Genomic DNA, 26,172 nt, shown 5'->3' on the forward strand with positions numbered 1-26,172 from the left:
GAAAGTAACATGCAGTCTTTTCTGCTGTATAGTATCAGATACTAAAGCACGTTTCAGTCTATCTCTACCCCCATTTATGTTAAAAGAACCTACTCTTAAAACTTCCATAAATAGACCTAAGAGAAGAGCCAAGAGAAAGAACAGAAACATAGGAGGTAGAGACACCACGTGACGCATGATCAATTTATCACAGATGACTGGAAGACTTTTTCTTCACCAGTTTACCATACTTACGTATGTGTGTAACATGTTTCTTTAGCCGAAAGCGCTTTTTCTCATTCAAAAGGTCAAGACCCACAGTCTTCTGGAGCAGTGAAACCGACCTGACAAACTTCTCCATATCAGGAAAAAAATCTTTCACATTAACCTGTTTTCCGTAGGTCTCATCTAAAAAACTGTTAACTTCATCCAAAGTATAAACTGACTGATCCACCTGTGAAGCTCCCTGAGAACTGACTTCTAAACCACTACAGGGCCACTCTTGGGAAGCCCCAAGTTCACCAGGGTTCTCCTGCAAACAAGCACCCCCTTCATCAGAAAAGGATTCATCCAGCCTCAATTCAACATCATTCAAACCAGCAGCACTGGTCTCAGCTGTCCTCTCATTCAGATCACTCATTTCTATGTTGCCTTTCAACTGTATGACACCACTCGTACTGGGCACTGCATTGTCCACACTCTGGTTCTCTTGCTCAGACACTACAGGCAGCTCTATCAAAGCTTCAGCATGGCCCACTTGAGAAGGCCCGACGGCCTCCCCCTGACCAACATTTGCGCTCACAGCAGCACCTACCTCAGACCTAACATTAACATTTCCCTCTTCTTGCCTCCTGTGCGGACATGCAAACCGTTTATGTCCAATATCACCATATTCAAAGCAGCGCAGACTGCCTGAACTAGCATAGACCATGTAGGCCCGCCCGTCATGTTTTACACGGAAGGAAACATCAAGTGTGTGATCAGGAGAGTCTAAAAACATGTAAACCTGCCTCCTAAAAGACGTAACATGCTTAAGTGAAGGATTTTTACAGCCAAGCGAAACCATCTTAAATGAGCTAGCAATCTTACCAAATCGTAAAAGCTCACGTTCCAGCACCTCATTCTGTATAAACGGCGGTACATTTGAAACAGTGATCTTTGTGGAGGGAGCCAACAGTGGCGTGGCCTGCACAAACATTTCATTTATAACTATGCCACTTTCAATTAGCCGGCTAACAAGGTGGGTTTCTCTAAGAAAGACCACCACTGCTTTATTCATACGAGATGCAGACATAATGTGTTCAGTACCAACCTGCTCTCCTACAGCAAGGAGAACATCTTCCACCATTACACTATCTTCAGGCACACACCTGAAGCCATGGCGGAGGGACAAAGATGGTGTCTCTTCAAGAGACACCATCCCTGCCACAACTCACACACCACAACAACAAACCAGCACAAAGTACTCACCAAATCATGCGATTTAGAAGAAGAAAAAAGTGAAAAAGTAGCAGTCACTCTCACCAAGAGTCTCACCCCACACCACTCTCAGTCAAACTCCCAGCATGCAACAGGAGAGAGAGAGAGAGAGAGAGAGCCCCCTACATTCAGCCCTCTGTCCAAAGCCACTCCTGCAAAACATGACTATGACACAAAACGGCCTGACTGCAATGCAGACATCATCAAACATATAAGCACACAGATTTCATACAAGATAAATATAGCTAGCTAGCTTACACATAACTTACACATTAGCATTGGACTAATACATAATGTAGCTAGTTAAGTGGCTAGCTAAGTTGGCTACATAATTCAGGAAAATAAAGAATTCCCCATGAACGGAACAAACCAGATAATTACCAGTCCAACAGAAAAACAGCAAACTTTGTGTTGCTTTCCAGACCTTTCAACTCCCACAGGTTTCTCTGCCGTCGGAAGGCTAGGCCATGGTTCACTCTGGTTAGGCCTCTTGCTTTATCAAACCTTTCATTGTTCAAAGCCTTTTTACTTCTGTCTTTCTTTCTTTTCTTTAGCAGTGCAAGCTATTTTAGGTACTTGTGTAACCGTTTCTTCTTTTTTCTAGTGAACCTAGCTTGCTGTAGTTCAGCTGTGTGTTTGTGTGTATGTAAAGCCATATGACAGATTGCTCAAATGAGTACATGTGCAATGTTTGTGCATGTGGGAAGGTCGTAGGTGGACAGGCAGGTAGGCTGTCCAATCATCCAGTCGTTTCATTCAGTCTAAATAAAATGATTGGGCAAGGATTTTAGTCTTGTGACCTCCACAGATTATGATTTTTTTTTCTTTTTATTGTCAGAATCGTTTGATTTATTGATTGTTATCAGGGTACAAAGAGTATTTCAAGAAATAAAAAAAAAAAAAATCTAAAATAAATCACCTACTCCAGCTTTAAAGCCTCAGAAAGCTTGTTGTGCATGTAGGATCAGCCAATTACCTTCTGTTGTGTAGAGCTTTGTACTTTAGACAGCTAATGTGTGGACACAGATCTAAAATCTGTGTATTGTGAGTTTGAGGAGTGAGAAGACCCTGCAAGATTAAGCTGCAAACCACAAGATTCTTGTGTCATGGATAACCAGGAATAAAATCTAGATGGTGTAAATACATGTATGTTCTTTAGTAAAACAAATGTATTCCAACTGTTCACTGTTACACTGATACCTGTTTCTCTAAGCAGCAGTAATATCCCAGACTGCTTCGGTTTCAGAGAAATTCATCAATCACCGTGGCTCTAGACACACACTCATTGACAACCAATAATGCACATGCTTCATGCATATTTTAATTATTATGCTGCAAAACGGATCATTGAAATTCTGTACTCCCCTTAACTGAGTTTTGTGCCTGTAAGGCAAAAAAAGCAATATGGTATGTCACATATGCTGATTTACAAAGCTTAAAGAAGAAATGATGTGGCACATCAAGTAATATGCTGCAGATTAAGGGATTCTTCTTTTTGCTTTCCTACACATTTATATTTTCTGTTATGTATGGGAAGTGAGTAGGGGTGTAACGATGCATCACAACATTGTGATATCATGATGCAAAACTGTGGCAATGTGCATCATGGAGAAAGGACATTCTACTAATTTCAGTTTCTTCTGCACCCCATCATGCTTCCCAGTTCTAGTGCCATTTGTAAGGTGTGCTACAGCATGATCACGACCTTTTTCTGAATTCAAATTTTAAAGGATTCAAAGAACGCGGCACTGGGAACCCAGTCAGTGGTGTGGGGGGGATTACTTTTTTCTTGCATGTGATTTTTAGATTTTTACTAAAAGACTCTTAATTGAAATGTTTCATTTGAACAGTTCATGCATTAAACAGTAAGACTATTGCACTAATCCAAGTAATAAGGCTAGTTTAAAAACCCTTCAAGTATTAGTATACACTATATAGACAAAGGTTTTTGGTGGATGATATTAAGCACACAGCCTTGCAGTCTTGATAGAGAAACACAGGCAGTAGAGGGTCTCACTGATGAGCTCAGTGACTTTAAACATGGCACTGTCATAGGTTGTCACCTCTGCCACAAGTCAGTTTGTCCTGCTAGATCTGCCCCTGTCAACTGTAAGTGCTATTCTTGTGAAGTGGCAGCACCTAGGAGCAACAACAGCTCAGCCACATAGCGGTAGACCATGCACGATATAGATCATCACACAGTGCCTACACAGTCCTCTGTTGAATCACTCACTCACGAGTACCAAACTGCCTCTGGAAGCAACATCAGCAAAAGAACTGTGCATTAGGAGCTCCACGAAATGGGTTTCAATGGCCGAGCAGTTACACACAAGCCTAAGATCTAAATGCACAATGCCAAACTTGGTGTAAAGCACGCCGCCACTGGACTCTGGACACTGGAGCAGTGGAAATGTATTCTGTGGAGTGATGAATCACGCTTCTCTATCTGGCAGTCTGATAGACGAGTCTGGGTTTGGCGCATCTTGAATTCTGTCACCCCTCTAATGGGTCACTCTGCAAATGGCCAGTAGTTTAGCTTGGTCACAGCCTGTAAGAAGAGCAAGACTTTCACTTTTCATTCAAACAAAGATGCCATCAAAAACTATGACTTTCAAAAATACTAAGAAAAACAAAAAAGCAAAAACAGAACAGCAAAAACTAAATTTTCAGACTTAAAAGTGAGTTTTAAAGATAAACTGGAGATGTTAATAGAAATGAAGCTCATCAGTACAAAGAATAGTAATACTATATAAATAAATAAAAAACTTGTATTTAATTTTTTTTCCCCATTTTTATTTTTCTACATCCATTGCAGGATGCCACAGTAGTTGCCCTTTATATTGTATGAAAAATTCATGATGAATGGATCAATAGAAATCATCCAAAATTACTTGGAAAAACAATCTCATTACATTAACTTACATTAAAGTATATTTATTTCTCCTAGAAGGTTACCATGTTGGAGTTATGCTATAGTAACTGCAGTCAAATGGAAATAATATGATGGGATGTCTAAATAAAACCCAGTGTTCTGCTGCAAATCTTTGTGTTGCCTTAGAAACAATAATATGGACATCTCTTCTTGCTGAGTATTGCTTCACAAGCCAAAATGCAGTGCTTTTGAGAAGCAACAGACATTACAGTTTCGGCCAGTTAAATACATTATATCGAAATGCAATCATGTTGCTTATATTCATATTCACAGCTTGCTGCATGCTAGAGATGACAGCTTGGTGAAAGTAGAAGTTGGAAATATGGAGCTACAGCAAAAAAGGGTTATTATTAAAAAATGGAATATTTTAATATTGTGACTGGCTCTGCTAAGGCAAATGAGATAAGGCAATGGGTCCATGCATGAAAAAAATCCTACCAGCACCCCTGAACCCGGTATTGTGTATCTAACTGAATCATGTGCTGAGTGTGTTGCTGCCCCTAGAAGTGAGATCTAATGAGGATATAACTGAACTACAGAAATCATTATCAGTTCCACCCAGCCCTACTCCGAAGAAATAATGTATTTATAGTACACGCTCTGAATTCCCAACCGACTATACAAGCATCTGTGTTAGTGCAGCACTTGCACAATGCAGTCCCACTTTCGATTTCAAAGCGGGGTCTGCTAGTCACTTAATGAACAGCTTGAATAGATCAAGTGAATCAGCTAGCCTGTTTAAAATGCATTAGATTCTACATTATTCTGACCACCATCAGTCATTGAAGTGGATTGTGTATCAGTATTTTTCCAGTGCATACGGGCACTGTATGATTGTAGGAGAAGCAAAAAAGACTTCTTAACTTGAACATATGCTAATATACCACGATTTTATTCCAAGTACTCCTAAAAAGGAGTGCCAAAAAGGGGTTCTTTGGAGCGACGCCATAGGAGAACCACTAGTGGAAACCATTTAAAAAAGGGACTTTTTAAGGAACATACACATACTGTATTATGCAGTGTTAACCCCTTAAATGGCCAAGGCCCAAAGTTTTATTATGCACTTCTATAACCTAAGAATAGCTCAACCAGTTTTCATTGAGGTCCCTTTAGTTCCCATGTGTCAAACGCAAGGCCTGCGGGCCAGATCAGGGCCGCCACACTATCCTATCCGGCCCGCAAAAGTATTTTAGTTTTCTATATACTATTAACATTAGCCCGTTTCACAATGTGCTGCACTACAGTCCCCAGCATGCACTACAACATAATGTGCACTCTGACTCTCCTACCCCAACAACAGTCTATAGGACAATGGTTACACCTCAATTCTACACAATTCTGCACATTTCCACACCAGTCATATCACCAAAATGCATTTCAGCTGCAGTTCAACCAATAGAAACATTTAATGTCAGCTCAGCAGCTCAGAAACTGAGCCAAGGTATTAATGAACCTGCAGCAAAGAAAGGATGCCAGTTGTCTAGTTCAAGCAGATAGGTAGATTTAAAATACTGAGCTCCTGGGAACATTTAAATTTTCAATATTTCAAGTATTCATGTAATATTTCAAGGTCTACTACAAGACTCTGTATTTTACTGTTGAAGTTTTTGCATATTTTAAATAAGCAATGGCCAGTTCAATTCAAAATTATAGCACATTAATTACAATGAAATAAAAACATTTTTTCTCTGGCCCACAGAACTGATGAGATTTTTTAATGTGGCCCCTTTTACTGGTTGGGTTTGACACCCCTGCTTTAGTTACTGAATAATAAGCCTTGGTATGTAATAAGCCTGGGATTTTGAAGTGAAAAACTGAAGATAGGCCCATGGACCATTCGTCATGAAATGTCCACACAATGTAAACGGCTGCTGGCATTGTGAAATAGTGGAAATAAGTTTTGATATGACAGTAACGATATTTGTGTGCAAAGCTAGAGTTTTGAATTTGGAATATGACCTTTCTCCAAATCAGCTCCCTGTGCTTTTGTTGTTTATTTTGGTGATAAGGTTTCTCTGGGTAGGGCTTAATTGGCTCATTATCATCCTCCCAGTAGCTCGTTCTCATCTCATATCCTCCTTCATCAGCACCCCCCTCCCCTCTCTCCCTCTTTAGCAGCAGCTAATGACCTGAGACCAGCCCACACAGACAGACCACATCTGTGGATGCCCAAGAAGCATGGAGAGAATAAATGGGTCCTAGAGAGAGGTGGAGGAGTGTGTGTGTGTGTGTGTGTGTGTGTGTGTGTGTGTGTGTGTGTGTGCATGTTGGTTCTACCAAAGCTTTTTTAATGAAACATGCTGTTTGTCATGTGGCCATCATGATTATTGGATTAAACTGAATATTTGATTATGCTGATTAAAATTTACCGTCTTGATAAATTGGTGATGATTTGTTGGCAGTTAGCATGATGATGATGCATATTTTAAATTCCCCTACCTTTCTATTCTAAAGTAAAAAAAAACAGACTTTTTCCTTTTACTTTTTAAGATTGCCACTCTCCGAAAACAAAAAACGCTATTAAAAAAACAAATATCTCCATTTTTTTTTGCAGTTTTTGCCATAATCTGAGCTCTGCAGCTGCACTCTACATTGTGTTAAAACGTCATGATGATTGGACCAGCAGAAATGCCCCAAAACCGCTTTGGATAAAATCTCTTTACATTAACTTACGTTGAAAGTAAAGAATGTTTTGCCCTCTCCTGTAAAGTTACTATTTTGGAGACACTTGTTTTTCTAATGGAAAAACAACTCTAATGGAGCACCTTCAACCACCCCCTCATCCCTCTCTTCAGACCACTTTTTCCCTCATATCTGCACTCCCCATGTCTCTCTCTTTCCTACATAACTGCCTGCTCACCCGTCTCCCCTTTTAAAGCCATGTGCTTCCAGCAGTGTGTCTTAAGTGCCTGATTTCGAAAGAGCTGAAACAGACAGAAAAAGACCTTTAACCCTTTATTGCAGAGGCAAAAAAGTGGCTATTCCTGCTTTTTTATCTACTCTACTCCTTTAGTGATGTGATTTCTTAATGTTGTTGCCGCATTTATTTGGAAATGTAAAGAATGTGATCTAACAAAGCCGAAAACATGTCGATTTTTTTTTGGTTTGCGGCACAAACTATTTAATTGACCCTTATTAGTCCCGCAACAGGGAAATTTCACATCCGCATTTAACCCATCAGGGCAGTGAAACACCACATACACACTAGTGTACACACACCAGCGGCAGTGAGCACACTTGCCCAGAGTGGTGGGTAGCCTTATCCGCAGCACCCAGGGTTAGGTGCCTTTCTCAAGGGCACTTTAGTCACATACTGTTGGTTTAGGGGATCAAACCAGCGACCTTCTGGTCACAGGGCTGGTTCCCTAACCTCCAACCCACGACTGCCCCCAAACTATCATTTTGAGCAAGCAAGCATATAATTAGGAACACACGTTTAGTCACTTTATCAATAATAAACCCTTAGAAGGCCGAATTCTATTCTGAATGTGTGTGCATGATCACTAAGAGACTATCAGAGTCAGACCTAGATCAAATTATAGGCCTCTGAGCCCCTATCTAGACGTTTTAGACATTTTTCTATTTCTTATTTGATTACATGAGATTTGTGCAACACCATGATTTACTGCATTATTGAGCAGCTTTTTTGGGGGGGGGTGGGGGGGTGGGGGGGCACTGAATCTTTTGACAAAGCTGTGCATCAGGTTATGTATGATAATTCCTCTTTTGGGGACCATGCTCCCCTCACACTTCTTTCCATGCTCCCCTCCACTTCTTGAAGCCCGGTTTTGTGTCGACAAATGCAAAGATTTAAAAATATATGATCTTTGAATTCAATTAGCTTACTAATGTAAACATTCTTCAAACAAGCCTTTTGAAATTAGTATTTCTAATGTAGTCTAATGTAAAGTCTATTTAAAATAACATTTAAACTGTGTTTACATAAACAAAATAAACAAAAGTTTCTTTATTTTAGAGCTGTATTTTCATTTGGCATAATACAGGCCTGATCGCAGTGCATTCAACAATAAAGGCAGCATCATGCTGTAAAGGGTCAGGCTGTGCTGCCGGCTGCCAGCAGAGGGCGATGGCGGTGAGGCACTGTTGCTCCGGGAGACTCAAATTCCCAGAACACCAAGGGGTAATCAGTGCCAACCAGGCGCACCTGTTGGCCCCGGCATTTAAGGTTGTGGCAAACAGCTCACCCTTGTCACACCTTTGTAGAGGGGTGACTGGTATAGTACTTAGCCCAGGTGGGTATTTAGACACAAAAAGAATGAGGAAAAAGAGAAGAAAAGCATAAAAAGAGAAGCAAAGTGGAGGAAACACAGAAAAAGAAAATGTTGTTTGGAAGAAATAAAAAAAAAAGAGAGAAGAGAAAAGAAAAGCCTGCTCCCCATCTCTCCTTTGAGAAGTATTTTGGTTTGGTCCTTTATTGGGTTTCTTGAATTTATCCTTTGTGTTACGCCATTTTGAGCATCTAGTTTTGTTTGACCCCCCCCACCAGGGGTGTTATTCCACTATTCATCTCTGCTTCCCAGTGGTGCAGTAGTAGGGCACTGGGTTTGCAAGGCTAGGGTCACTGGTTTGAATGTCCCCAAATCACTATTTATTACACCACATCACACTGTAAAACTGCCATGAAAGTGTTTTGAGACCCGTCCTCATGGGTTTTCCTCTCTGTGCTTGGGTCCACTCCCAGACCGTCCAGTGACACATGCTTCTTTTACATAGTGATAGAAAACATGCTAGCATACAAAAAGCTGCGATTCCATATGCTAACACATTTTAACCTCTTATTCTCCAGGGTATATTTTGGTTTCTCCATCTGAATTTACAAGACCAAATCATAAGGCAAATTATTCAGTAACTGCATGAAATAAATGTAAATGTATTTTATTTGTTCACTTTTTTTGCAAACGTTCCCCTCAAATTAACAGAATGTGTTTTATGATCATACACATATTGTTATATGCTTACAATTTACTGCTGAAAGCCAAAAGTCTTAGATGCTCTTTGTATTATTGTATAAAAATAATTTTTACAGAGCAGATCACTGAAGAGACGCCATCTGTTTATAGTTTATAGCCCAGATTTGTGGAAAAATAGGTCGACTTTCAGTAGATAGTTCAACTTCTTTTATTATAAGGGTTTAAAATTACATCACCCATCTATTTGACTGGAAAGAAGACGGTTACAGCTCTCATACGACCCCCACCTTTTGAATGTAGCTTATGAAATATGAAAGTTATGAAGAATATGACAAAGTGTGTTTTGGAACCACCGGTGGTTCCAAGGAGTTGAACATGTTTGGCCTATTAACCTTGACATGCATACGTTCCCACTACTCTTGAGTTAACAAATACGTATGACAAGGCTAACCTTGGATTATGTTTTCTTGTTGACATATAATGCTTGTTAATGTATGCTTTATTAAAGCCTGTAGCAACCAGTGACTCATGACACACTGTACACACTCCTTTTCTACTTTACTCCCTCATTCTGCCTCATCTTATTGCATAATGGTCATAGAGAGGGGGAGGATGATTAGCTATTACTAATGATGTTCTCCAAGAAGCCCCCACACACCCAAAAGCAGAGCGAGGGAGGGAAGACTGGGGTTTAAGAACACACGAGAGAAAAAGACGGAGCATGCGGATGTCAGGAAAAAGGCCCTCATTATGCTAAATATATTCCTCCTCTTTCATCCGCAGAGGAGCAGAACTCTCCCAAAACACACAAAACTCACGAGGGCAGATGCTGAGTAGAGCCGAGCCAGGAAATGAGATGGAAATCAGAGCAGTCTATCCCAGCAACTGCTTCATCAAGGAGAGTTAGCTTGTTAAATGTCAATTAATTGTAATGAAATAATGCGTTATCCCCTCAATGTTTTCCAATTACTTCATCCTGGAATGCGATGACTAATAATCATTACTTTGAATTCAGAATAATTAAAAAAAAAGGGGTCTGTTAAAGCTATGTGGCAACAAGTACCAACAAGTGCAGGTATTATCTAAGCTGAGCAGCCACGCCTGGAGAGTTTTAGATGCTGCAGTTGAAACTTTTGAGAGCTCTTAAGCCTGCTGAAAGATTTAGTGTGTGTGTGTGTGTGTGTGTGTGTGTGTGTGTGTGTGTGTGTGTGTGTGTGTGTGTGTGTGTGTGTGTGTATTGCCATTGGTTCTACCAAAGCTTAGCAGAAAAAGACACTGTTAAAGGGCCTTTGGAAAAACCAAATTTTCGTCACATTGAAGCAGGCCTTCATTTCGAGTTAATGGCAGACTCAAATACATGCTGTTTTAGTAGAGTGAAGATCAACGATCATTGGACAAATGGCCTTCATTCTGCGTCCCACTCAAACCTTTTTATGGTCGTTTTCCATTGCCATTTGTTTTTGAGTGTCACCTTGCCCCTTAGAACCGCGTTACAGGGTAGTGGTTGAAATCTCCCCTACAAAATGGGACCCTCAAATAAAAAGATCACTACTTCATTAACAGCTACCAGCGCTGCTCTGTAGGCGACCCGGCCCGTCTGCAGTGACAGCAGAGGAGGGTAAAGTTCAGCTCCTCACTGCTGGGCTTTAGCTACATTTAGGGCATCATATGCCTTCAAAGAGGGGAGGATGTGATGATTATTTATTATCACCCACCCCTAATTCTTCAGTGATATGAGGCTGAAGTCAGATATTCACCAGCTTCTTGTTCAATATTTCCCATTCCACCTTAAATGGAGCAGCAGTTACATTCTGGTGCTTCTGGCGTCAGAACTGCTGGACTGTTTAAGGTGGAGCGGGAAAGTTAGCTAGCTAGCTACCAAGATATCAGCATACTAGTATTGATTTTTATGCTTGTTATGAAGAAAAGGACCAGAATACATTGAAATGACATTAAATTATGATAATATGATGGTTATCGTATTTTTTAACAGAGAAAATTCTCACATTTTTGGGTTTCTTTGGTCTCTTGTGCTGCCATCTTTTTTTCTCATAACACTCTGGATAGTCTCTGAAAAACCTCAGTTTGAAGGGTCGTGTAGCTCTAACACTTCGCCCTACCCCTCTATCTCAACTAAAATCGGGACACCCTACCTCTATGCGCAAAACAGAGGGGTAAGGGCTAAGTGGTAGGGGTGAGGGGTAAAATGGGATTGGGCCTTTAACTGGTTGTTTTTGTTGCTATGCCTTTTAAGATTGATATATGCAAATATGTTCTGATTGGCTGCCCTGTTCTGTGCCATATTCAAAAGCAGTATGGACTGAAACACTCCTTATAATTTCAGAGTGAGTGGGTGGGGCTAAACTGATGTCACAAACTTTTACATACTCCATCAAATACTTTTATTCCAAAAAAGCAAGGAAACTTTTCATGCTATAGGACTTTAAATGATTATTAGGAAACAGAGTATCTGAAAAACAAATGCAGACTGATGAATCTCTGTTACAGCATGAATAATACATTAATTTATAGCATTCCTTGTGTGTCAAAAATGTACATTTTATGAGTTATTATTTAATTTGACAAGTGATTCCAAATCTTTACATGGCAGTTTATGAGTGCATTACATGTCCTAAAAACCAACACATTTTAAATATAGAGAACTGACAGCCATTTAGCCCATCTATTTATTTAGAAGTTATAAGATGCGTTTCAGCCTGGGCTGCTTTTTGAATAAGGCTTAATACAAAGCAGCAAATCAGAACAGAGATAATTTACATATATTGGTTTTTAAGGCACAGTAACGAAAGAGAGCTTGTTTAATGATAAGAGATGAAGAGAAACTTTGTCATGTTAACATGAATTATGACTTTTTTTGGTACATAAACCCAAATCAGGGCAGCCAATCAGGACGAAAGTGATTTACATAAATCAGTGTTACTGTAACAAAACAGCCTGTTTAATTCTAAGGATTAAAAGGGGTTATTTTAAAATTAATTTTATCTGTTTTTGATACTTAAAACCCACACAAACCTAATAGGTGAACTTCAGTCGTTGTAAGAACATGGAAAAATGTAGGCTGTAGGCCCTTCAGTATCAAAATTCACTGTGAATCATGATGTTTTGCTTTTCTGAGTTTGGAGAATTTGGCTGTATTTGCATGCAGGAGTAGGCAGTAAAGTCAATATGGAGGACTCTGTCTGCAGCACTCTCTCTTAAATCAGCGGTTTGTACACAAACATGATTCTTCATTCGCAAATGTGAGCATTCATATTCACAGCAGGGTACAAACATTTGGCTTTTCCATAAAAGCAGCACAAAATAACTAACGGAAATATTGAAAAGCAAATTGCCCTTGACTGCGCGTGTTGGTTTTAATGTCGTAGTTGAGATGTGGGGAAGCAGGCGCTTGCCCGCATGCTTAATCAGATGAGTGCTGCTGTGCTTTCAGGAAAGGCCTTTTGGACCTTTTTGTTTTTATGGGGCAGCGTCATAATATGCATAAGCCAGGACGTTAGTCTCAATATGTGCAAGAAGCATTCAGCAAATTGTTTTTAAACATGGAAATTCACTTTGCCTGGTTATTGAATATGCGCCTGTACACTTACTGGGCACTTTATCTGAAACCCCTACCTTGCTGTTTCACCTTATGTGTGCGGTTGTCTTTTTCCATGCACATTTTGTGCTAGTCCTCTTCTAGCTCTTCTTCAGTGGTCAGGACACTGCTGGTTGTATATTTTTGGTTGGTGGACTATTTTTAGTCCAGCAGTGACGTTGAGCAGCCCTGCTGTGCTTGTTTCACTCATACCAGCAGCACTTTCACTGACACGGTCACTGCCATATTGGAGTCACTGCTGTGTTGCTACATAATATCTGGTCACAGGTAGCCCTGTGGTAGACCTTTTCCATTGATGGATGGGGTGCAGGGTGGCTGACAAATTGCACAGCAACAGATGGGCTACACTCAGTAACTGTGAACCAACACAGTGCACCTAAATGGTAGGTGTTTCCAATAAAATGGCCAATGAGTGTAGATGCCAGGTAGCTACACTTAACCCACTGCATTATTGTGTTTTTAAAATCAATACAGCCATAACAATTTATGTAAAAATACCAGATGTTAAAAATATCACAGGGGTCCAGCGTAGGGTTCTCCTTTAGCAGCTGTAGCCAGTCAGCAGCCTGTCCATGTTGTCCACCCTCACACACACATACACATAAATGTGTGGGGGGTGAACAGAGTGAAGGCACTGAAAATTGGTCATTTTAAATGTTCTTCACAAAAAATGAGCAAAGGCCAAGAAATCTGAGCTTGAAATAATAATAATAATAATAAAAATAAAAATAATAAAAATAATAAAAATAATAATAATAATAATAATAATAATAATAATAATAATAAAAATAAAAATAAAAAATCACATCATTCTATCTTTTGGTAAACAGTGAAAATGGGTCCTACTGACCTGAACGCCACACAAGGGTTAAACAGGCTTATATCAGTTTGTTATAAGAATGTCAGCAACAAACACAATAAAAATGTATATGCAGATTTTGAGGGCTGAACTTTCTGATTGACTTTTGGCTTATAGAGTCAGAACTAGCAAAGCTGAGTTAAAAGTCAATGGTGCAAGAAACCAAGAATAAAATCTTTATTTATCTATTTATTATTTATTTATTTATTTATTTATTTATTGTGAAACCATTTGATGACACACCACTTTACATTTCAGTTGACGTGCATTTTCAGCACCTCCCCGCCCCCCTCCCCCCAAGAATATTTATTTCCACCTACTTGGTGATAAATGTTTGTCTCATATTTATCACATTAAAACTGTGTTAATTAAATAATAGTTGACTTTACTGAATAAAATGCCGCTAATGATCAACATTCATTTTCATTGCCTCTATTTTTTTAACTGGCTTGCACGCAGCTGCTTGGCCATGGAAACCCATGCCATGAATCTCCTGGTGCAGTTTTTGTGCTGATGTTAATGCCAGAGGACGTTTGGAACTCTGCAGTTATCGAGTCAACAAAACGTTCATGTTATAAATGTGCTACCCAGGTATCATTGAATTTATACAGCTTGGAGGCGTCTAAAGGTTGACACCTATGATTTTTATCCACCTCAATTATCAGTTCATTTTTTATACCCCACCCCCTCATAGAATGCTTGACTGTGCTTATTTTGAATAAATGAAACCCATTTTCTTCTTTTGTACTTCATGTCTTTCTCAGGTACACCAAGATGAAGACAGCCACCAACATCTATATCTTTAACTTGGCTCTGGCTGATGCTCTGGTGCTGGCAACTCTTCCTTTCCAGGGTACGGACGTGTTCCTGGGTTTCTGGCCCTTCGGGAAAGCCCTGTGCAAGGCTGTGGTCTCCATCGACTACTATAACATGTTCACCAGCGTCTTCACGCTGACCGTCATGAGCATGGACCGCTACGTGGCCGTGTGCCACCCTGTCAAAGCCCTGGACATGAGGACACCCCACAAGGCCAAAGTGGTCAACATCTGTGTATGGGTGCTGGCCTCAGCCATAGGGGTTCCAGCTATGGTGCTTGGAGATGTTGAAGATGACCATGGTAAGTGTGTGTGTGTGTGTGTGTGTGTGTGTGTGTGTGTGTTTTGTCTGTTTGTTTAGAGCTTTTGAAATGCAAAAGAGCATTGCTTGCAGAGGCGATGAGGACAACAGCAGCAGCTGACAGAGGACTCCAACAGTTATAATTAATGCAGTGCTGGCGCTAAATAGGAGCAGTCAGCTTTACAAGGCTGAACAGTAACAAAGAGTAACACCTGGAGCCTACAGCAGAACAATGACACACAATATGGGAGTGTGTGTGTGTGTGTGTGTGTGTGTGTGTGTGTGTGTGTGCATATATTTTGAACAAGTTTTGTGTGCATTTGTTTTTGTACATTTTCAGGACTAACATGTCCTCATTATGTAGTAAAACCTGGGGTAACTTAATTTGGGCCAACAAAAATGCGTCTTACAAACCTCAAAACAGTTGTGACAGTATGTGGAATGCAAATAAAAACTGAAAGCAGTGATACGCAAATCCACTTTCAGCTGTATTTAAATGAAAATATTACAAACAATGTTTTACTGTGTCAGCTTTATTATTATTTTTTTTTAATATGCTCATTTTTAAATTAATGCCTGCAACATGTTCCAAAAAAGTTAGGATATGAACAATTTTAAGAAATGTTCAAACATATTAAACAGGTGTAAATGGAGCATCCTGGAAAGGCCTAGTGCTTTATGAGCAAAGATGGGTCGAGGCTCGCCACTTTGCCAAAAAATGTGTCCACAAATAGTCCAAAAGTTTAAGATCAACATTCTTTAACAAGTGGTTGAAGGGATTTTAGGTGTTGACCACTACTATGAAGGAGGGTGACACAAATATTTACACGTTTATGCTTTATTGGAGCTGTGTTGGCAACGCTGTACAAACAAGCCAGGCTTCAGGCTAGACTACAGCCTTGCTAGGGCCTAGACCCTCTCCCAGAAGGGGGAAAAGACTGCAGAATGTCCTAGTACCCATGGCTCTCTCTCTCAATTATTTCCATGCCCCCAAAATTGGCCGCTCCCAATACTGCGCTTCACAAAAAGAGTCCCCAGCAGGACAAGCCCCAAACACATCTCCCAAACATGCCATGTTGCACTGGACCAAATGCTGAAGAAGGATGTGCCACTGTTGCGGCGGATTTTCTTTACTCACTCACTGGTCAAAGCAATTCACAACCCAGCTCCATGTCCTCCCCTTGGCACAGTGGAACCTCTCACAGCGTCAGGTCCCATGCCCCCCAGCGCTGACAGCAGCAGCACAGCAGCATCGGTGTTCTTTATGGCCGCCCTGCACTTTCTCGGTCAGCTACGTCGTCCACTGGTGGTGATGCTTGTGTGTGTCGCCATCTTCTCCTCCCTTCCCACCCAGGTCATCCTCTGACAAGACAAGCATGGGAAACAGCCTTTGTGCAACAGGGTCTGCAAACACGAGTGCCACTCCAGCTTTTCCTATCACCACAGTGCTCTCTCATGGCTCTCCCAGGCGGCACGACTCCCCGCACGCTGTGGTTCTCCCAAAGATGAACTTGCAGTTGTCCTCCCCTCTTCTTACACAAGCCGAGTGACCCATCTGTGCCCTCAGCCTAGTTTAGCCACCAGCAGCTGAATAGTTTGAGTCTTTCCCATTAAGGGACAACAGTTTTTCTTCTGACGCTAAATGTGGCATTTACCACTACTTTAAAGGAGGGTGACGCAACTATTTACACGTTGTTGTGTTGTCCACAGCCAAGCTGTACAAACAAGCCAAGTTTTAGGCTTTAGGCTAACTCCAGCATTACTAGGGCCTAGGCCCTCCCCTAGTAGGGGGGGAAGCCAAAAAAGGCAGCTCCCAATACCACTCTTCACAAGAAGAATCCCCAGCAGGAAAAGCCCCAAACACATTCCTCAAACGTACTACAATATTTTACAGAATCCAGAGGAATCTCTGTGCGTAAAGGGCAAGGCCAAAAACCACAACGGGATGCCCAAGATCCTTACATTAAAAATGGCACAGTTCTGATGGATATCACCACATGAGCTCGGGAATACTTTGAAAGCCACTGACAAACACCATTTGTTGCGACGTCTACGAATGTAAGTTAAGGCTGTACTATGCACAATGGAAGCCATATGTCAAAAACATCCAGAAACACTACAGACTTCTCCAGGCTCAAACTCTGATGCCCAGTGGAAATGTGGATAGTCTGACGAGTCAACCTTTCAGATTGTTTATGGAAATGACAGATGTCGTGTTCTCTGAACCAAAGAAGTAAAGGGCCATCCAGATTGTTCCCAGCAAGTTCAAATGTCAAGGTCTGTCATGGTATGGATGTGTATTAGTACCCACGATTTTGGTAACTTGCACATTTGTGATGGCACCATTAACACCGAAAGATTTTGGTGCACCATATTCTGCCTTCTAGACTACGTCTTTTTCAGTGACGTGAGTGCTTATTACAACATGACAGCACCAAGCCACATTCTGCATGTTTAAATAGCATAGCTGTATAATCAGAGAGTGTGGGTGCTAGACTGGCCTTTCTGAAGTCCCTTTTTTAAAAAGTGTAGCAGGTATCCACTTTGGAACAAGAGTATGTTTACAAAAACAAAACATAAAAAGGGTTAAGTATCAAATGTCCTGTTTTTGTCCTTTTTGTCTGTTTTTAACAGCATTTCACACACTGCCCCAACTTCTTTGGAATGGTGCTTTGGGCAAAATCTGCATGTTTATTATTTATTTTTATGTTTTAAACTGAGAGGGCAACACCATTTTCTTTTTGGTTACTGAGATTAATGATTAGAAGTCATGTCATAACAACCACTTGAGGGAAGGATATAATAGCAGGCTCTTCATTAAGCTTAAACACTCAAAACTAACAAAATAAAAATACATAAAAAAAACAAACAAAACAGAATCCATAGGCATAGAATAGAGCACTCCAGGGTCGAAACAGCAAATAAAGAAAGTCCAAAAACTCCTGGTAGATGATGTTCAAGTGTGTTATTGTTCTTATAAAAAACAACAAAAGTCATTTATTGAAAAAAATAAACAAAAAATAACCTATTGACAGAGAAAGAAAACCCAATATAACTGTAGTTATGTAAACTTATGTCCTTATATTTAAAAGTAATGACAGAATTAAACATGCAGTTCTGTCATTACTTTTAAATATGAGGTTAAAAATATAAGTAACAAAATGAAGTTAGGGTTCCACTTGGAAAACTCTTAATATAGATCTTAATAGTATTATTTTGTGTAGTTATTTTTGATTAATCTCAGTCTTTTTTGCTCAAATGAATCTTTTTCATTTAAAAACAACACATTTGTCATACTGATATGAGTGAACCAAGTAAACTTCATCAGAATGTATTCACTTGTATTTGCTTTCAGTAATTCAGTAACATTATTTTCATCATGTGATCGCAGGGTTCTGGACTTCATCACACTTCGTGTGATTTCTATAGCATTTCCAGTGTTCATCATTGATGTGTAGTGAGAGCAGCAGTGGCTGCATGTTTCAACTTTATATATCATTTTTCTGCTTTTAGAACAAAATCTCTATTCTTGTCTGATTTTCAGTTTTTGACATAATTTGAAAATGTTGTCCTTTACATTGTGTATAAGTTTCATGATGAACGGACCAAAAGAAAGGGCCCAAAATTGCTTGGAAAAAAGTCTGGTTCCACTGACTTACATTAAAAGTAGAGTGTTTTTCCTTCTCCTGTAAAGTTACCATTTTGGAGATACAAGGTTTTCTTCCGACAACAGCGATGTGTCATACAGTGAATCCTCCACGACTTCAGTCTTCTCACTCTCATACCATTACATTACATCTTGCGTGTGGGAGAACTGCAGTTTTCCACTTTGCTGTTGTTTTTGTTATTTTCATTAGATTATCCATAGTTCTCCTGTGAGCACTGTCCAGCATGAAATATTGATTTTGCTGGCATAAGTGGTGTGTTCTGCTTGCAAATGATCCTTCAGAGTATGGTACTCCATGTTCTTTTGGTGATTCACGGCATGAACTCTGGAAAAAAAAAAAATTGGCTTTATCAAGAGATACATCAGTGAAACTTGCCATTTAAAAGCTGTAAGATTAAGAGGATCACAGTCACAGAGTCATAGGAACATGCAACATGTGAGAAGCTGGCCTTCAGGGTGGAACTATGGGTGGTTTAAAGGGTCAAAGTAAAATTTATTTATTTATTTATTTATTTATTTATTAGTGGTGTCAAAGTGTAATAAAGTTTTCCAAAATACATTATAGAATACTTTTAAGAATTTTCTTTTTTTTCATAATGTACATTTTTGGGAGTGGCTTCACACATTGAAGAAATCAATACTGTCAATGTTATATTATGAGTAATACCACCTTACTTATAGAAATAAAAACGTGTTTTTCATTTTTATTGGTGTCTCTGCCACAGAAAGCCTGGTGGGGCACAATAAACTGTTGGGGCAGCAGCTGATTCATCAATGAAACTACACACAAACCCAATCCAAACACAAATGGACTCCATCAATTAAATCACACATTCACAAATTAACGTAATGTGGTGCAGAAGTGAGTGGAAGTGGAGACAGGACTGAGTGATATAACAATATTAAATCTCACAAAATCTTGTTATACAGCATCGCATTACAAATCCAAAGTTATCTAGCAGTAACAATCACTGTGGTCTTCAAATACACATCCAAAACAACATTTCAGAGCAGGGAAACACGATTTCCGGGCTTCAGGAATAACACGTCTTGTAATAATGCAGAATGACTCACCAGAGATGGTCACTGCTCAAAAAGTAAAGATGCATGACGATCTTTCATCTGGGCAAACATGTCAAAAACCTTTCTCTCAAAGCCCACCAATCCATGAATGAATTCAAGTGATAATATAGCGAGAGCAGGCAAGGAAAGCAGCAGAGTGTTTTTAGCTGCACTCACAGTTAGCCATGTTTTTCTCTTGAACCTCTCTGGATTAAAGGAGCAGTTTTTGTCCTTTCCAGACTGAATGGTGTTGAAATCCTCTGGCTGGTGTGTCCCAAACGTTTAATCTCTAATTTCTGCTCTAATGGCTGGTACCAAATGTAACTTTTTGCCCTGCTATTATGAGTGGCTACCACAACTGATAAGGAACAATGGCTAGCTGTGTAGCAACGTCCACACCGTAAATGACGTTAACTAACGTATGGACGTATGTGAATGTATTTATTTTTATTGGCTGCTGTCAGCATGGGGCCAACGTGATCGTCCCCACAGCTAGTTATTGAAAGTGTGTTAAACATGCGCAGTGTTTAACTGCTCCCTTGGTTAGACGAGCGCTGACAGGCCCCACGGTCACCAAACCAAGACTGCCAGGAGAAATAGGGAACCTACTGGCATTTACACAACAGGTACAGGAAGATATTTGGAATGTATCAGACAGCCCTACCACTGTCATATGTAATAAACACGCAACAATGTTAGTTATGAAGAAAAAATGTTATACTGAATTATTGATCATGTCGTGCACGGCTCCACAGCCATTATATAGCTTTTAATCATTTCAAGTGGATATAAAGCATTTTGGAATGAAACTCTTATTCCCACTATGTTAAAGTTTCGGTTCTCTGTAGAGGATGTGTTCACTTATTTTCACTTAAATCAACAAAATATGTAATTTGACCTGGGTTATTCAGACATTTACAAATGCCTGTATGTATGCAGGCAAAACTGTGTGTAAATCTGTGCTTCTGCATATTTGCGTGTACTGTGAATTTTCTAAGCTTTCTAGGCTTTTCATGGTGGCTTTTAATAACGATGCACTCATCAGATCAGGTGCACTTAATTGCAGAGTGCTTGGGAGAGCAGAACAGTGAACCAAAAAAAGCATTCTGCTCTTTGTGACAATTCATTCTCAATTAGAACTGTCCTAATTAAACCAGGGCTGCTCTTTCTAAAGACACATCGTGAGTTATTTACGGGGGGTAATTGACTTAGAAAAGGTTGGATATGCTGTGCTTAATGCCATGCTATGCTCCAAACAGCTGTCTTTTTGTTGGCAAAAGAAAGTCTGTGTGTGTGTGTGTGTGTGTGTGTGTGTGTGTGCTATGCGCACATCTAGCCAAGCTCTAAATCTCTGCTCCTGGACTCTATGACGGTCTCTCTGACACCTTGTCCGCCAGTGCGATTAATCATTCATGAGGCTAATAGATTTTGGTGAATAATGAATGGAAGCTTTCAGCAGTACAGTCTAAATGGAGCAGACCGCTCCTTCTCTTCCAGGCTCTCTCCTCTGCGTACAGTCACTACTTTACTGATACTTTTATAAAGGATTCTCATGCAGCTACAGCTATGAACACCTCTACGGTGCATTTTTGCATTTTCTCCATGCACACAGTCCATAAAGTGCATGTTTTAGGCTCACGAATCAGTTGTTCATAAGATGGGGTCAGAATTTGTCCAGTTTGCCCCTGAAACCGCTGCGAAAAGCTTAGCGCTCTATTTGTTGTAATCAAGATGTTATGTGGTGGCACCCCTGAGGCCATTTATGGCTCCATGTGGTCTCTCTATCTTTATCTCTTGCACATACAAGTTGAGCTTTCTTGCTGAAATCCCTTATCACTGTGTCCAACATTGTGAGTTGTGATTAAGTTATATGGTGGAGCCCCCTAGGACATATATGGCTCAGTGTGACTTCTCTCTACCTCATACAGGCCCTCCAGGATGCTGAGCTTCCTCTTGCAGAACTCCCTTAAGCAGAGATTTCTTTATTCATCATTTCATGTGCGTTCTGCTCAACTACCGTTGACAATGAAGCATGAGCGAGGGAGAGATAAAGACAGAGAGAGAGAGAGAGAGACTCAGAATCAGATAGAGATGTGAAGGGTTGGAGAGAAGCCTTTTATAAACAGATGCTCATGTCCTGTGTGTGTGAAATAGATGTTTAACCTCTTTTACGGAAGCCGCTCCAGCTTTAAATGCATGCCAACAAAACAGCAGTAAGTTAATTGGCCGTGCTGACAAGACTGACAACAACTCATTATGCTCCCAATATTGTTTTGTCACTAAACCTAGAAAATAAACACTTCTTGCATGACTAATTGCAAGTGAGATTTATTGCAATAGGTTGTTTATTAGTACACATACGAATCTACACTTTCTAGAATATTCATAACATGGAAATATACAGATTTGGTGAAACTGTTACTGAAAGTCTCAGTTTCAGACTTCTTAATGGAAGATTATTGTGTATAGTACTGAGCAAAAGTCAGAGACTACCTTTTATTATGTGCACACAATTTAGTACAAGTTGCTGCATTTCTCAGATATGTCTGGGGAGATCAGATATAACATAATCCACTTACATAATGAAGGCGAGTTTCTAAAACTGGAGCTAAAAAATGATTGACCCCTTAAAAAGCTGTTGGGCCCGAAGTTTCATTACACACTTCTATAACCTAAGAAAAGCTCCATTGGTTTGCACTGAAGTCTGTTTAGTTACTGACTAATAAGCGTTTGTATACCTGGATTGTTAAGGGGTTAAACATTAGAGAGAATACTGGGTATCCAACAACCAAGCAAGACCAGGTGGACCACCAAAACTGTCACTATCAGATAAGCAGCACTTAAAGCTTTCATCTTTGAGAGAGAGGAGAAAATCAAGCTGCTTCAGATCTGAAAACATCCACAGCTGTTTTTGTCCACCCTTCCACTGTGAGACCACAGCTCAACTATAGCTGTGTTCCAAAGCCGAGGCTGCGGCAGAGGTAGTGCGGGTCCTTGGTAGGACTGTCCTATGAAGACTCCTCCTTAGTAGCCTATTGGTCAGGCAAATGGATCAGTCCTAACGAGGCTGCGTGGTGACGTCACCAGAGCGGTTTGAAACTCGTGAGGGAACTGGTGAGAGAGCCTGTTGCATTGAGTTTGTTGCTTTTTCGTTTCTTCACGAAATGGAGGAGATGTTCTTATGTAGTACGACAAACTACATATATACAGATACTTCTAAGTAAAATACGATATATGGATGAATCCTTTAATAATCAGTTGTTTTACACCTCGTAAGGTAACGAAGACGAATTCAAGGACGTGAACAATTTACATTTTTAAAACAAGCTCTGCTCCAATGGCTTTGTTTTCTGCCATTTTCGTGGTGCTGTTCTTTTCGTCGTTCATGTGCAGAGAACTGTGGGTAACCTAAGGCCTGGAAGGATACATCAGATGCGTCCTTGAAATCACTCTGAACGTAGGCTGCATTTCTAGGCTGTATATGAAAGATCCCTCACTTTGGAATGGACTGCTATGACGTAACGGCTAAGAAATGCAGCCTAAACTTTGGAATGCAGCTTATGAGTTTAAAAGACTGTGTTTAAGAAGATGTTACTGAGAAAGGGGAATGGACAAAAAGAAGAGACAAGTTGACTGACCACCAGAGTCCAGACCTCAGCATCACTGAATTTATTTGGGATTACTCTGACTATAGGAATGCAACTGACTAAGACTGAATTGGGAAAAATATCCCTGCATATTTCTTTAAAAAAAGGAAAGCAAGGCTTTCAAAAAGAATGGAAGCTGTAATAAAGGTACAGAGTGGACACGTTAAATACTGAAACATACAACTAACGTAATTATATTTAATTGTTAAGGATTCTGTGTAATTTTTTGTTAATGGCTTTTTCTGTCTTCTTTGACATTTGAAAATGAATAACTTACATTTAATGGTTATTTTGACTGGAAATGAGAGAAATGAATGGTGGTCTCTGTCTTTTGCACAGTACTGTGGCTTCAACTAAGCAGAGCATTTAAGAATTGACAACACATTTAAGCTCATTTTGTCATCTTTTATGTGCAGCTTGTTCAACGTAGTGAAAGTCGCTACAAAAGAACACATCTGTGAGCAGAGCATGGATACGTCAAGTTAAAAATTGGGCATGTTTCTTGAGTGAACTCCAGCAGCACTGCTGTGTCTGATCCACTCGTACCAGCACAACACACACTAACACACCTCCACCACCACGTCAGTGTCACTGCAGTGCTGAAAATGATCCACAACCCACATAGTACCTGCTCTGTGAGGGTCCATGGGGGTCCTGACCACTGAAGAACAGGGTAAAAGGGGGCTAACAAAGTATGCAGAGAAACAGATGGACTACAGTCTGTAACTGTAGAACTACAAAGTGCACCTATATAGTAAGTGGAGCTGATAAAATGGACAATGAGCGTAGAAACAAGGATCATAATGTTATGCCTGATCGGTGTACAACCCCACTACCCTGCCCACCGTCTGTTAGCATGATTGGCTTAGAAGAGAAAGGACACTAGGACCTATTTAGGGAATAAGAAGAAAGGTCAGGAGAGCAAGAAAAGCGTATGCAATTCCATTCTGTCCAGTATGGAATCCATTTTTTTGTCTTTTTCAAGTATGAATAAGCCTTAATAAGAACTATGGCGGCACTTGTCAACCACGAACAAAGAAAATGCTAACAGTTAACCCATGTGTACCTTTCTTTTAATCTGTTATGCCGCTTTTTCCCTTCAAGCTCGAATTCTTATTCAGCAGTCAGTTTCATTTGAACCAGTTCCAAAAGTGCATTGTGCTGATTTGTGGCAGATCTTGAAGTGTTTTGAAATGTGTCTGTGCACAGTGCCTTCATGGAAAACTCAGAAAACATTCATTAGCCTCCAGGTGCAATGATGTATGTACCCTGCTGCCAACTAATTCAGCTAATTTGATGGCAAAATCATGACTAATCAGCTGTTGGTACCAGCGTGTTCTTGGTGTGGCATTAAACCCAAATGAACAGCGCATCTTTAAATGAGTTTTAAAATTCAGATAGTCAGACACATCTGTGCAAATGACAAGGGAAAGTGATTAACTCTGAGGAAAAAAATGTCTTTTGGAAGCCTCTAATCTTTATAACACAATATTCTGGAAGAGGCTGTGTGATTTACTTTAGCTTATGACAGATTTAAGCCTTGACACCACTTTAAAATGAGCAGTAAACATTTCCTGGTGAGCATCTGAGCTAAGCAGTGCATTTGGTGGTTCCGTATTCAGCTGTAGATGTGTGTGCAGGGTTCTAAGATGAATGTTGGAAAGCTTTAATACTACGATTTTGAAGTTTATTAACAGTACATGATATTCGGTGCATTTCTGAACAACATGCAGGGGTGCCGGTAGGAATTTTGAGCCCCCTGAACACTTCATCCATAAGCCAAAGGCCTTCATTTGCCTTAGGAGAATCTGTCACTACATTAAAAATGTGCCAAAATTTGCATAATAACCTTACTTTATTTACCATAGTTCCAACTAGTGTTATCATGCTAACCACTTTGGCATGCAGCAAGCAATATAAGGAACATGATTGCATATCAATATACTGTACTCAAGTAGCTGAAACATTGCAAATTGGCTGTCAAAGCAATACTCAGCAAAAGATTTGCAGTAGAACATGGGGTTTTGTTTAGACAGCTCTGTCATATCACTTCCATTTGACTGCAGTTACTGCAGCTTTATAGCATCAAGCTATTTTTGACTAGTAAAAGACAGATACATTATTCAGAGCCTGCTAAAACTCCACAAACAGTTATCCCTCCAGTAGATCATACAGTTCAGATAATGGAGATATTCTGGTTCTACTTTGTACTTTTTATCCAGGCTCATATAATGAGAGGCTACAAAAGTGTCCTTAGCATATGTGGTGGACACCGGAAAATGTTTTACCTTACTTTCAAGTCAAACCTATACATGTCAGTGGTCTAGAGGACATACCCTCCCTTACTGTGTTATGTTGTACTATTGATTTATGAGGGGAAAAACTCAGAAATGCTTAAAACTCTCCTGCAGGGCATAGATACCGTTTTTATTTGACAAAGCAATTACTATAGCATAGGCATCCTTTCTATTAACAGCTCCGATATACACTCACGAAGCAAATTATTAAACACCCACTCATTCATGCAATTATCTAATTAGCCAGTTGTGTGGCAGTAATGCAGTGCATAAAATTATGCAGATATAGGTAATAAAAGCAGATTTTGACCGTGGCACGATTGTTGGTGCCAGGATGGTTTGGTTTGAGCATTTCTATAACTGCTGATCTCCTGGTATTTTCACACACAACAGTGTAGAGTTTATTCAGAATGATGCGATGAAGAAAAAACATCCAGTGAGCAGCAGTTCTGCAGACAGAAGCACCTTGTCGATGATGAGGACAACAGAAAATGGCCAGACTTGTTCATGCTGACAGAAAGGCTACAGCTAACTCTGATAACCACTCAACAATTGTGGTAAGCAAAAAAGCTTCTCAGAATGCGCAA

The 26,172-nt window shown here is 40.0% G+C and overlaps 1 protein-coding gene across 1 annotated transcript in view; it reads left to right on the plus strand.

The window, feature by feature from the left end:
• The window catches only part of oprl1 (opiate receptor-like 1), a 75,056-nt gene that overhangs the window by 45,639 nt on the left and 3,245 nt on the right, over positions 1 to 26,172 (plus strand). Inside the window, exon 3 of the mRNA XM_036591772.1 lies at positions 14,561 to 14,913. Coding sequence (XP_036447665.1) covers positions 14,561 to 14,913 — 353 coding nt within the window. The remainder of the gene's footprint in view (positions 1 to 14,560; positions 14,914 to 26,172) is intronic.

The sequence above is a fragment of the Colossoma macropomum genome, unplaced genomic scaffold, assembly GCF_904425465.1.
Source record: "Colossoma macropomum unplaced genomic scaffold, Colossoma_macropomum, whole genome shotgun sequence".
Classification (NCBI taxonomy): Eukaryota; Metazoa; Chordata; class Actinopteri; order Characiformes; family Serrasalmidae; genus Colossoma; species Colossoma macropomum.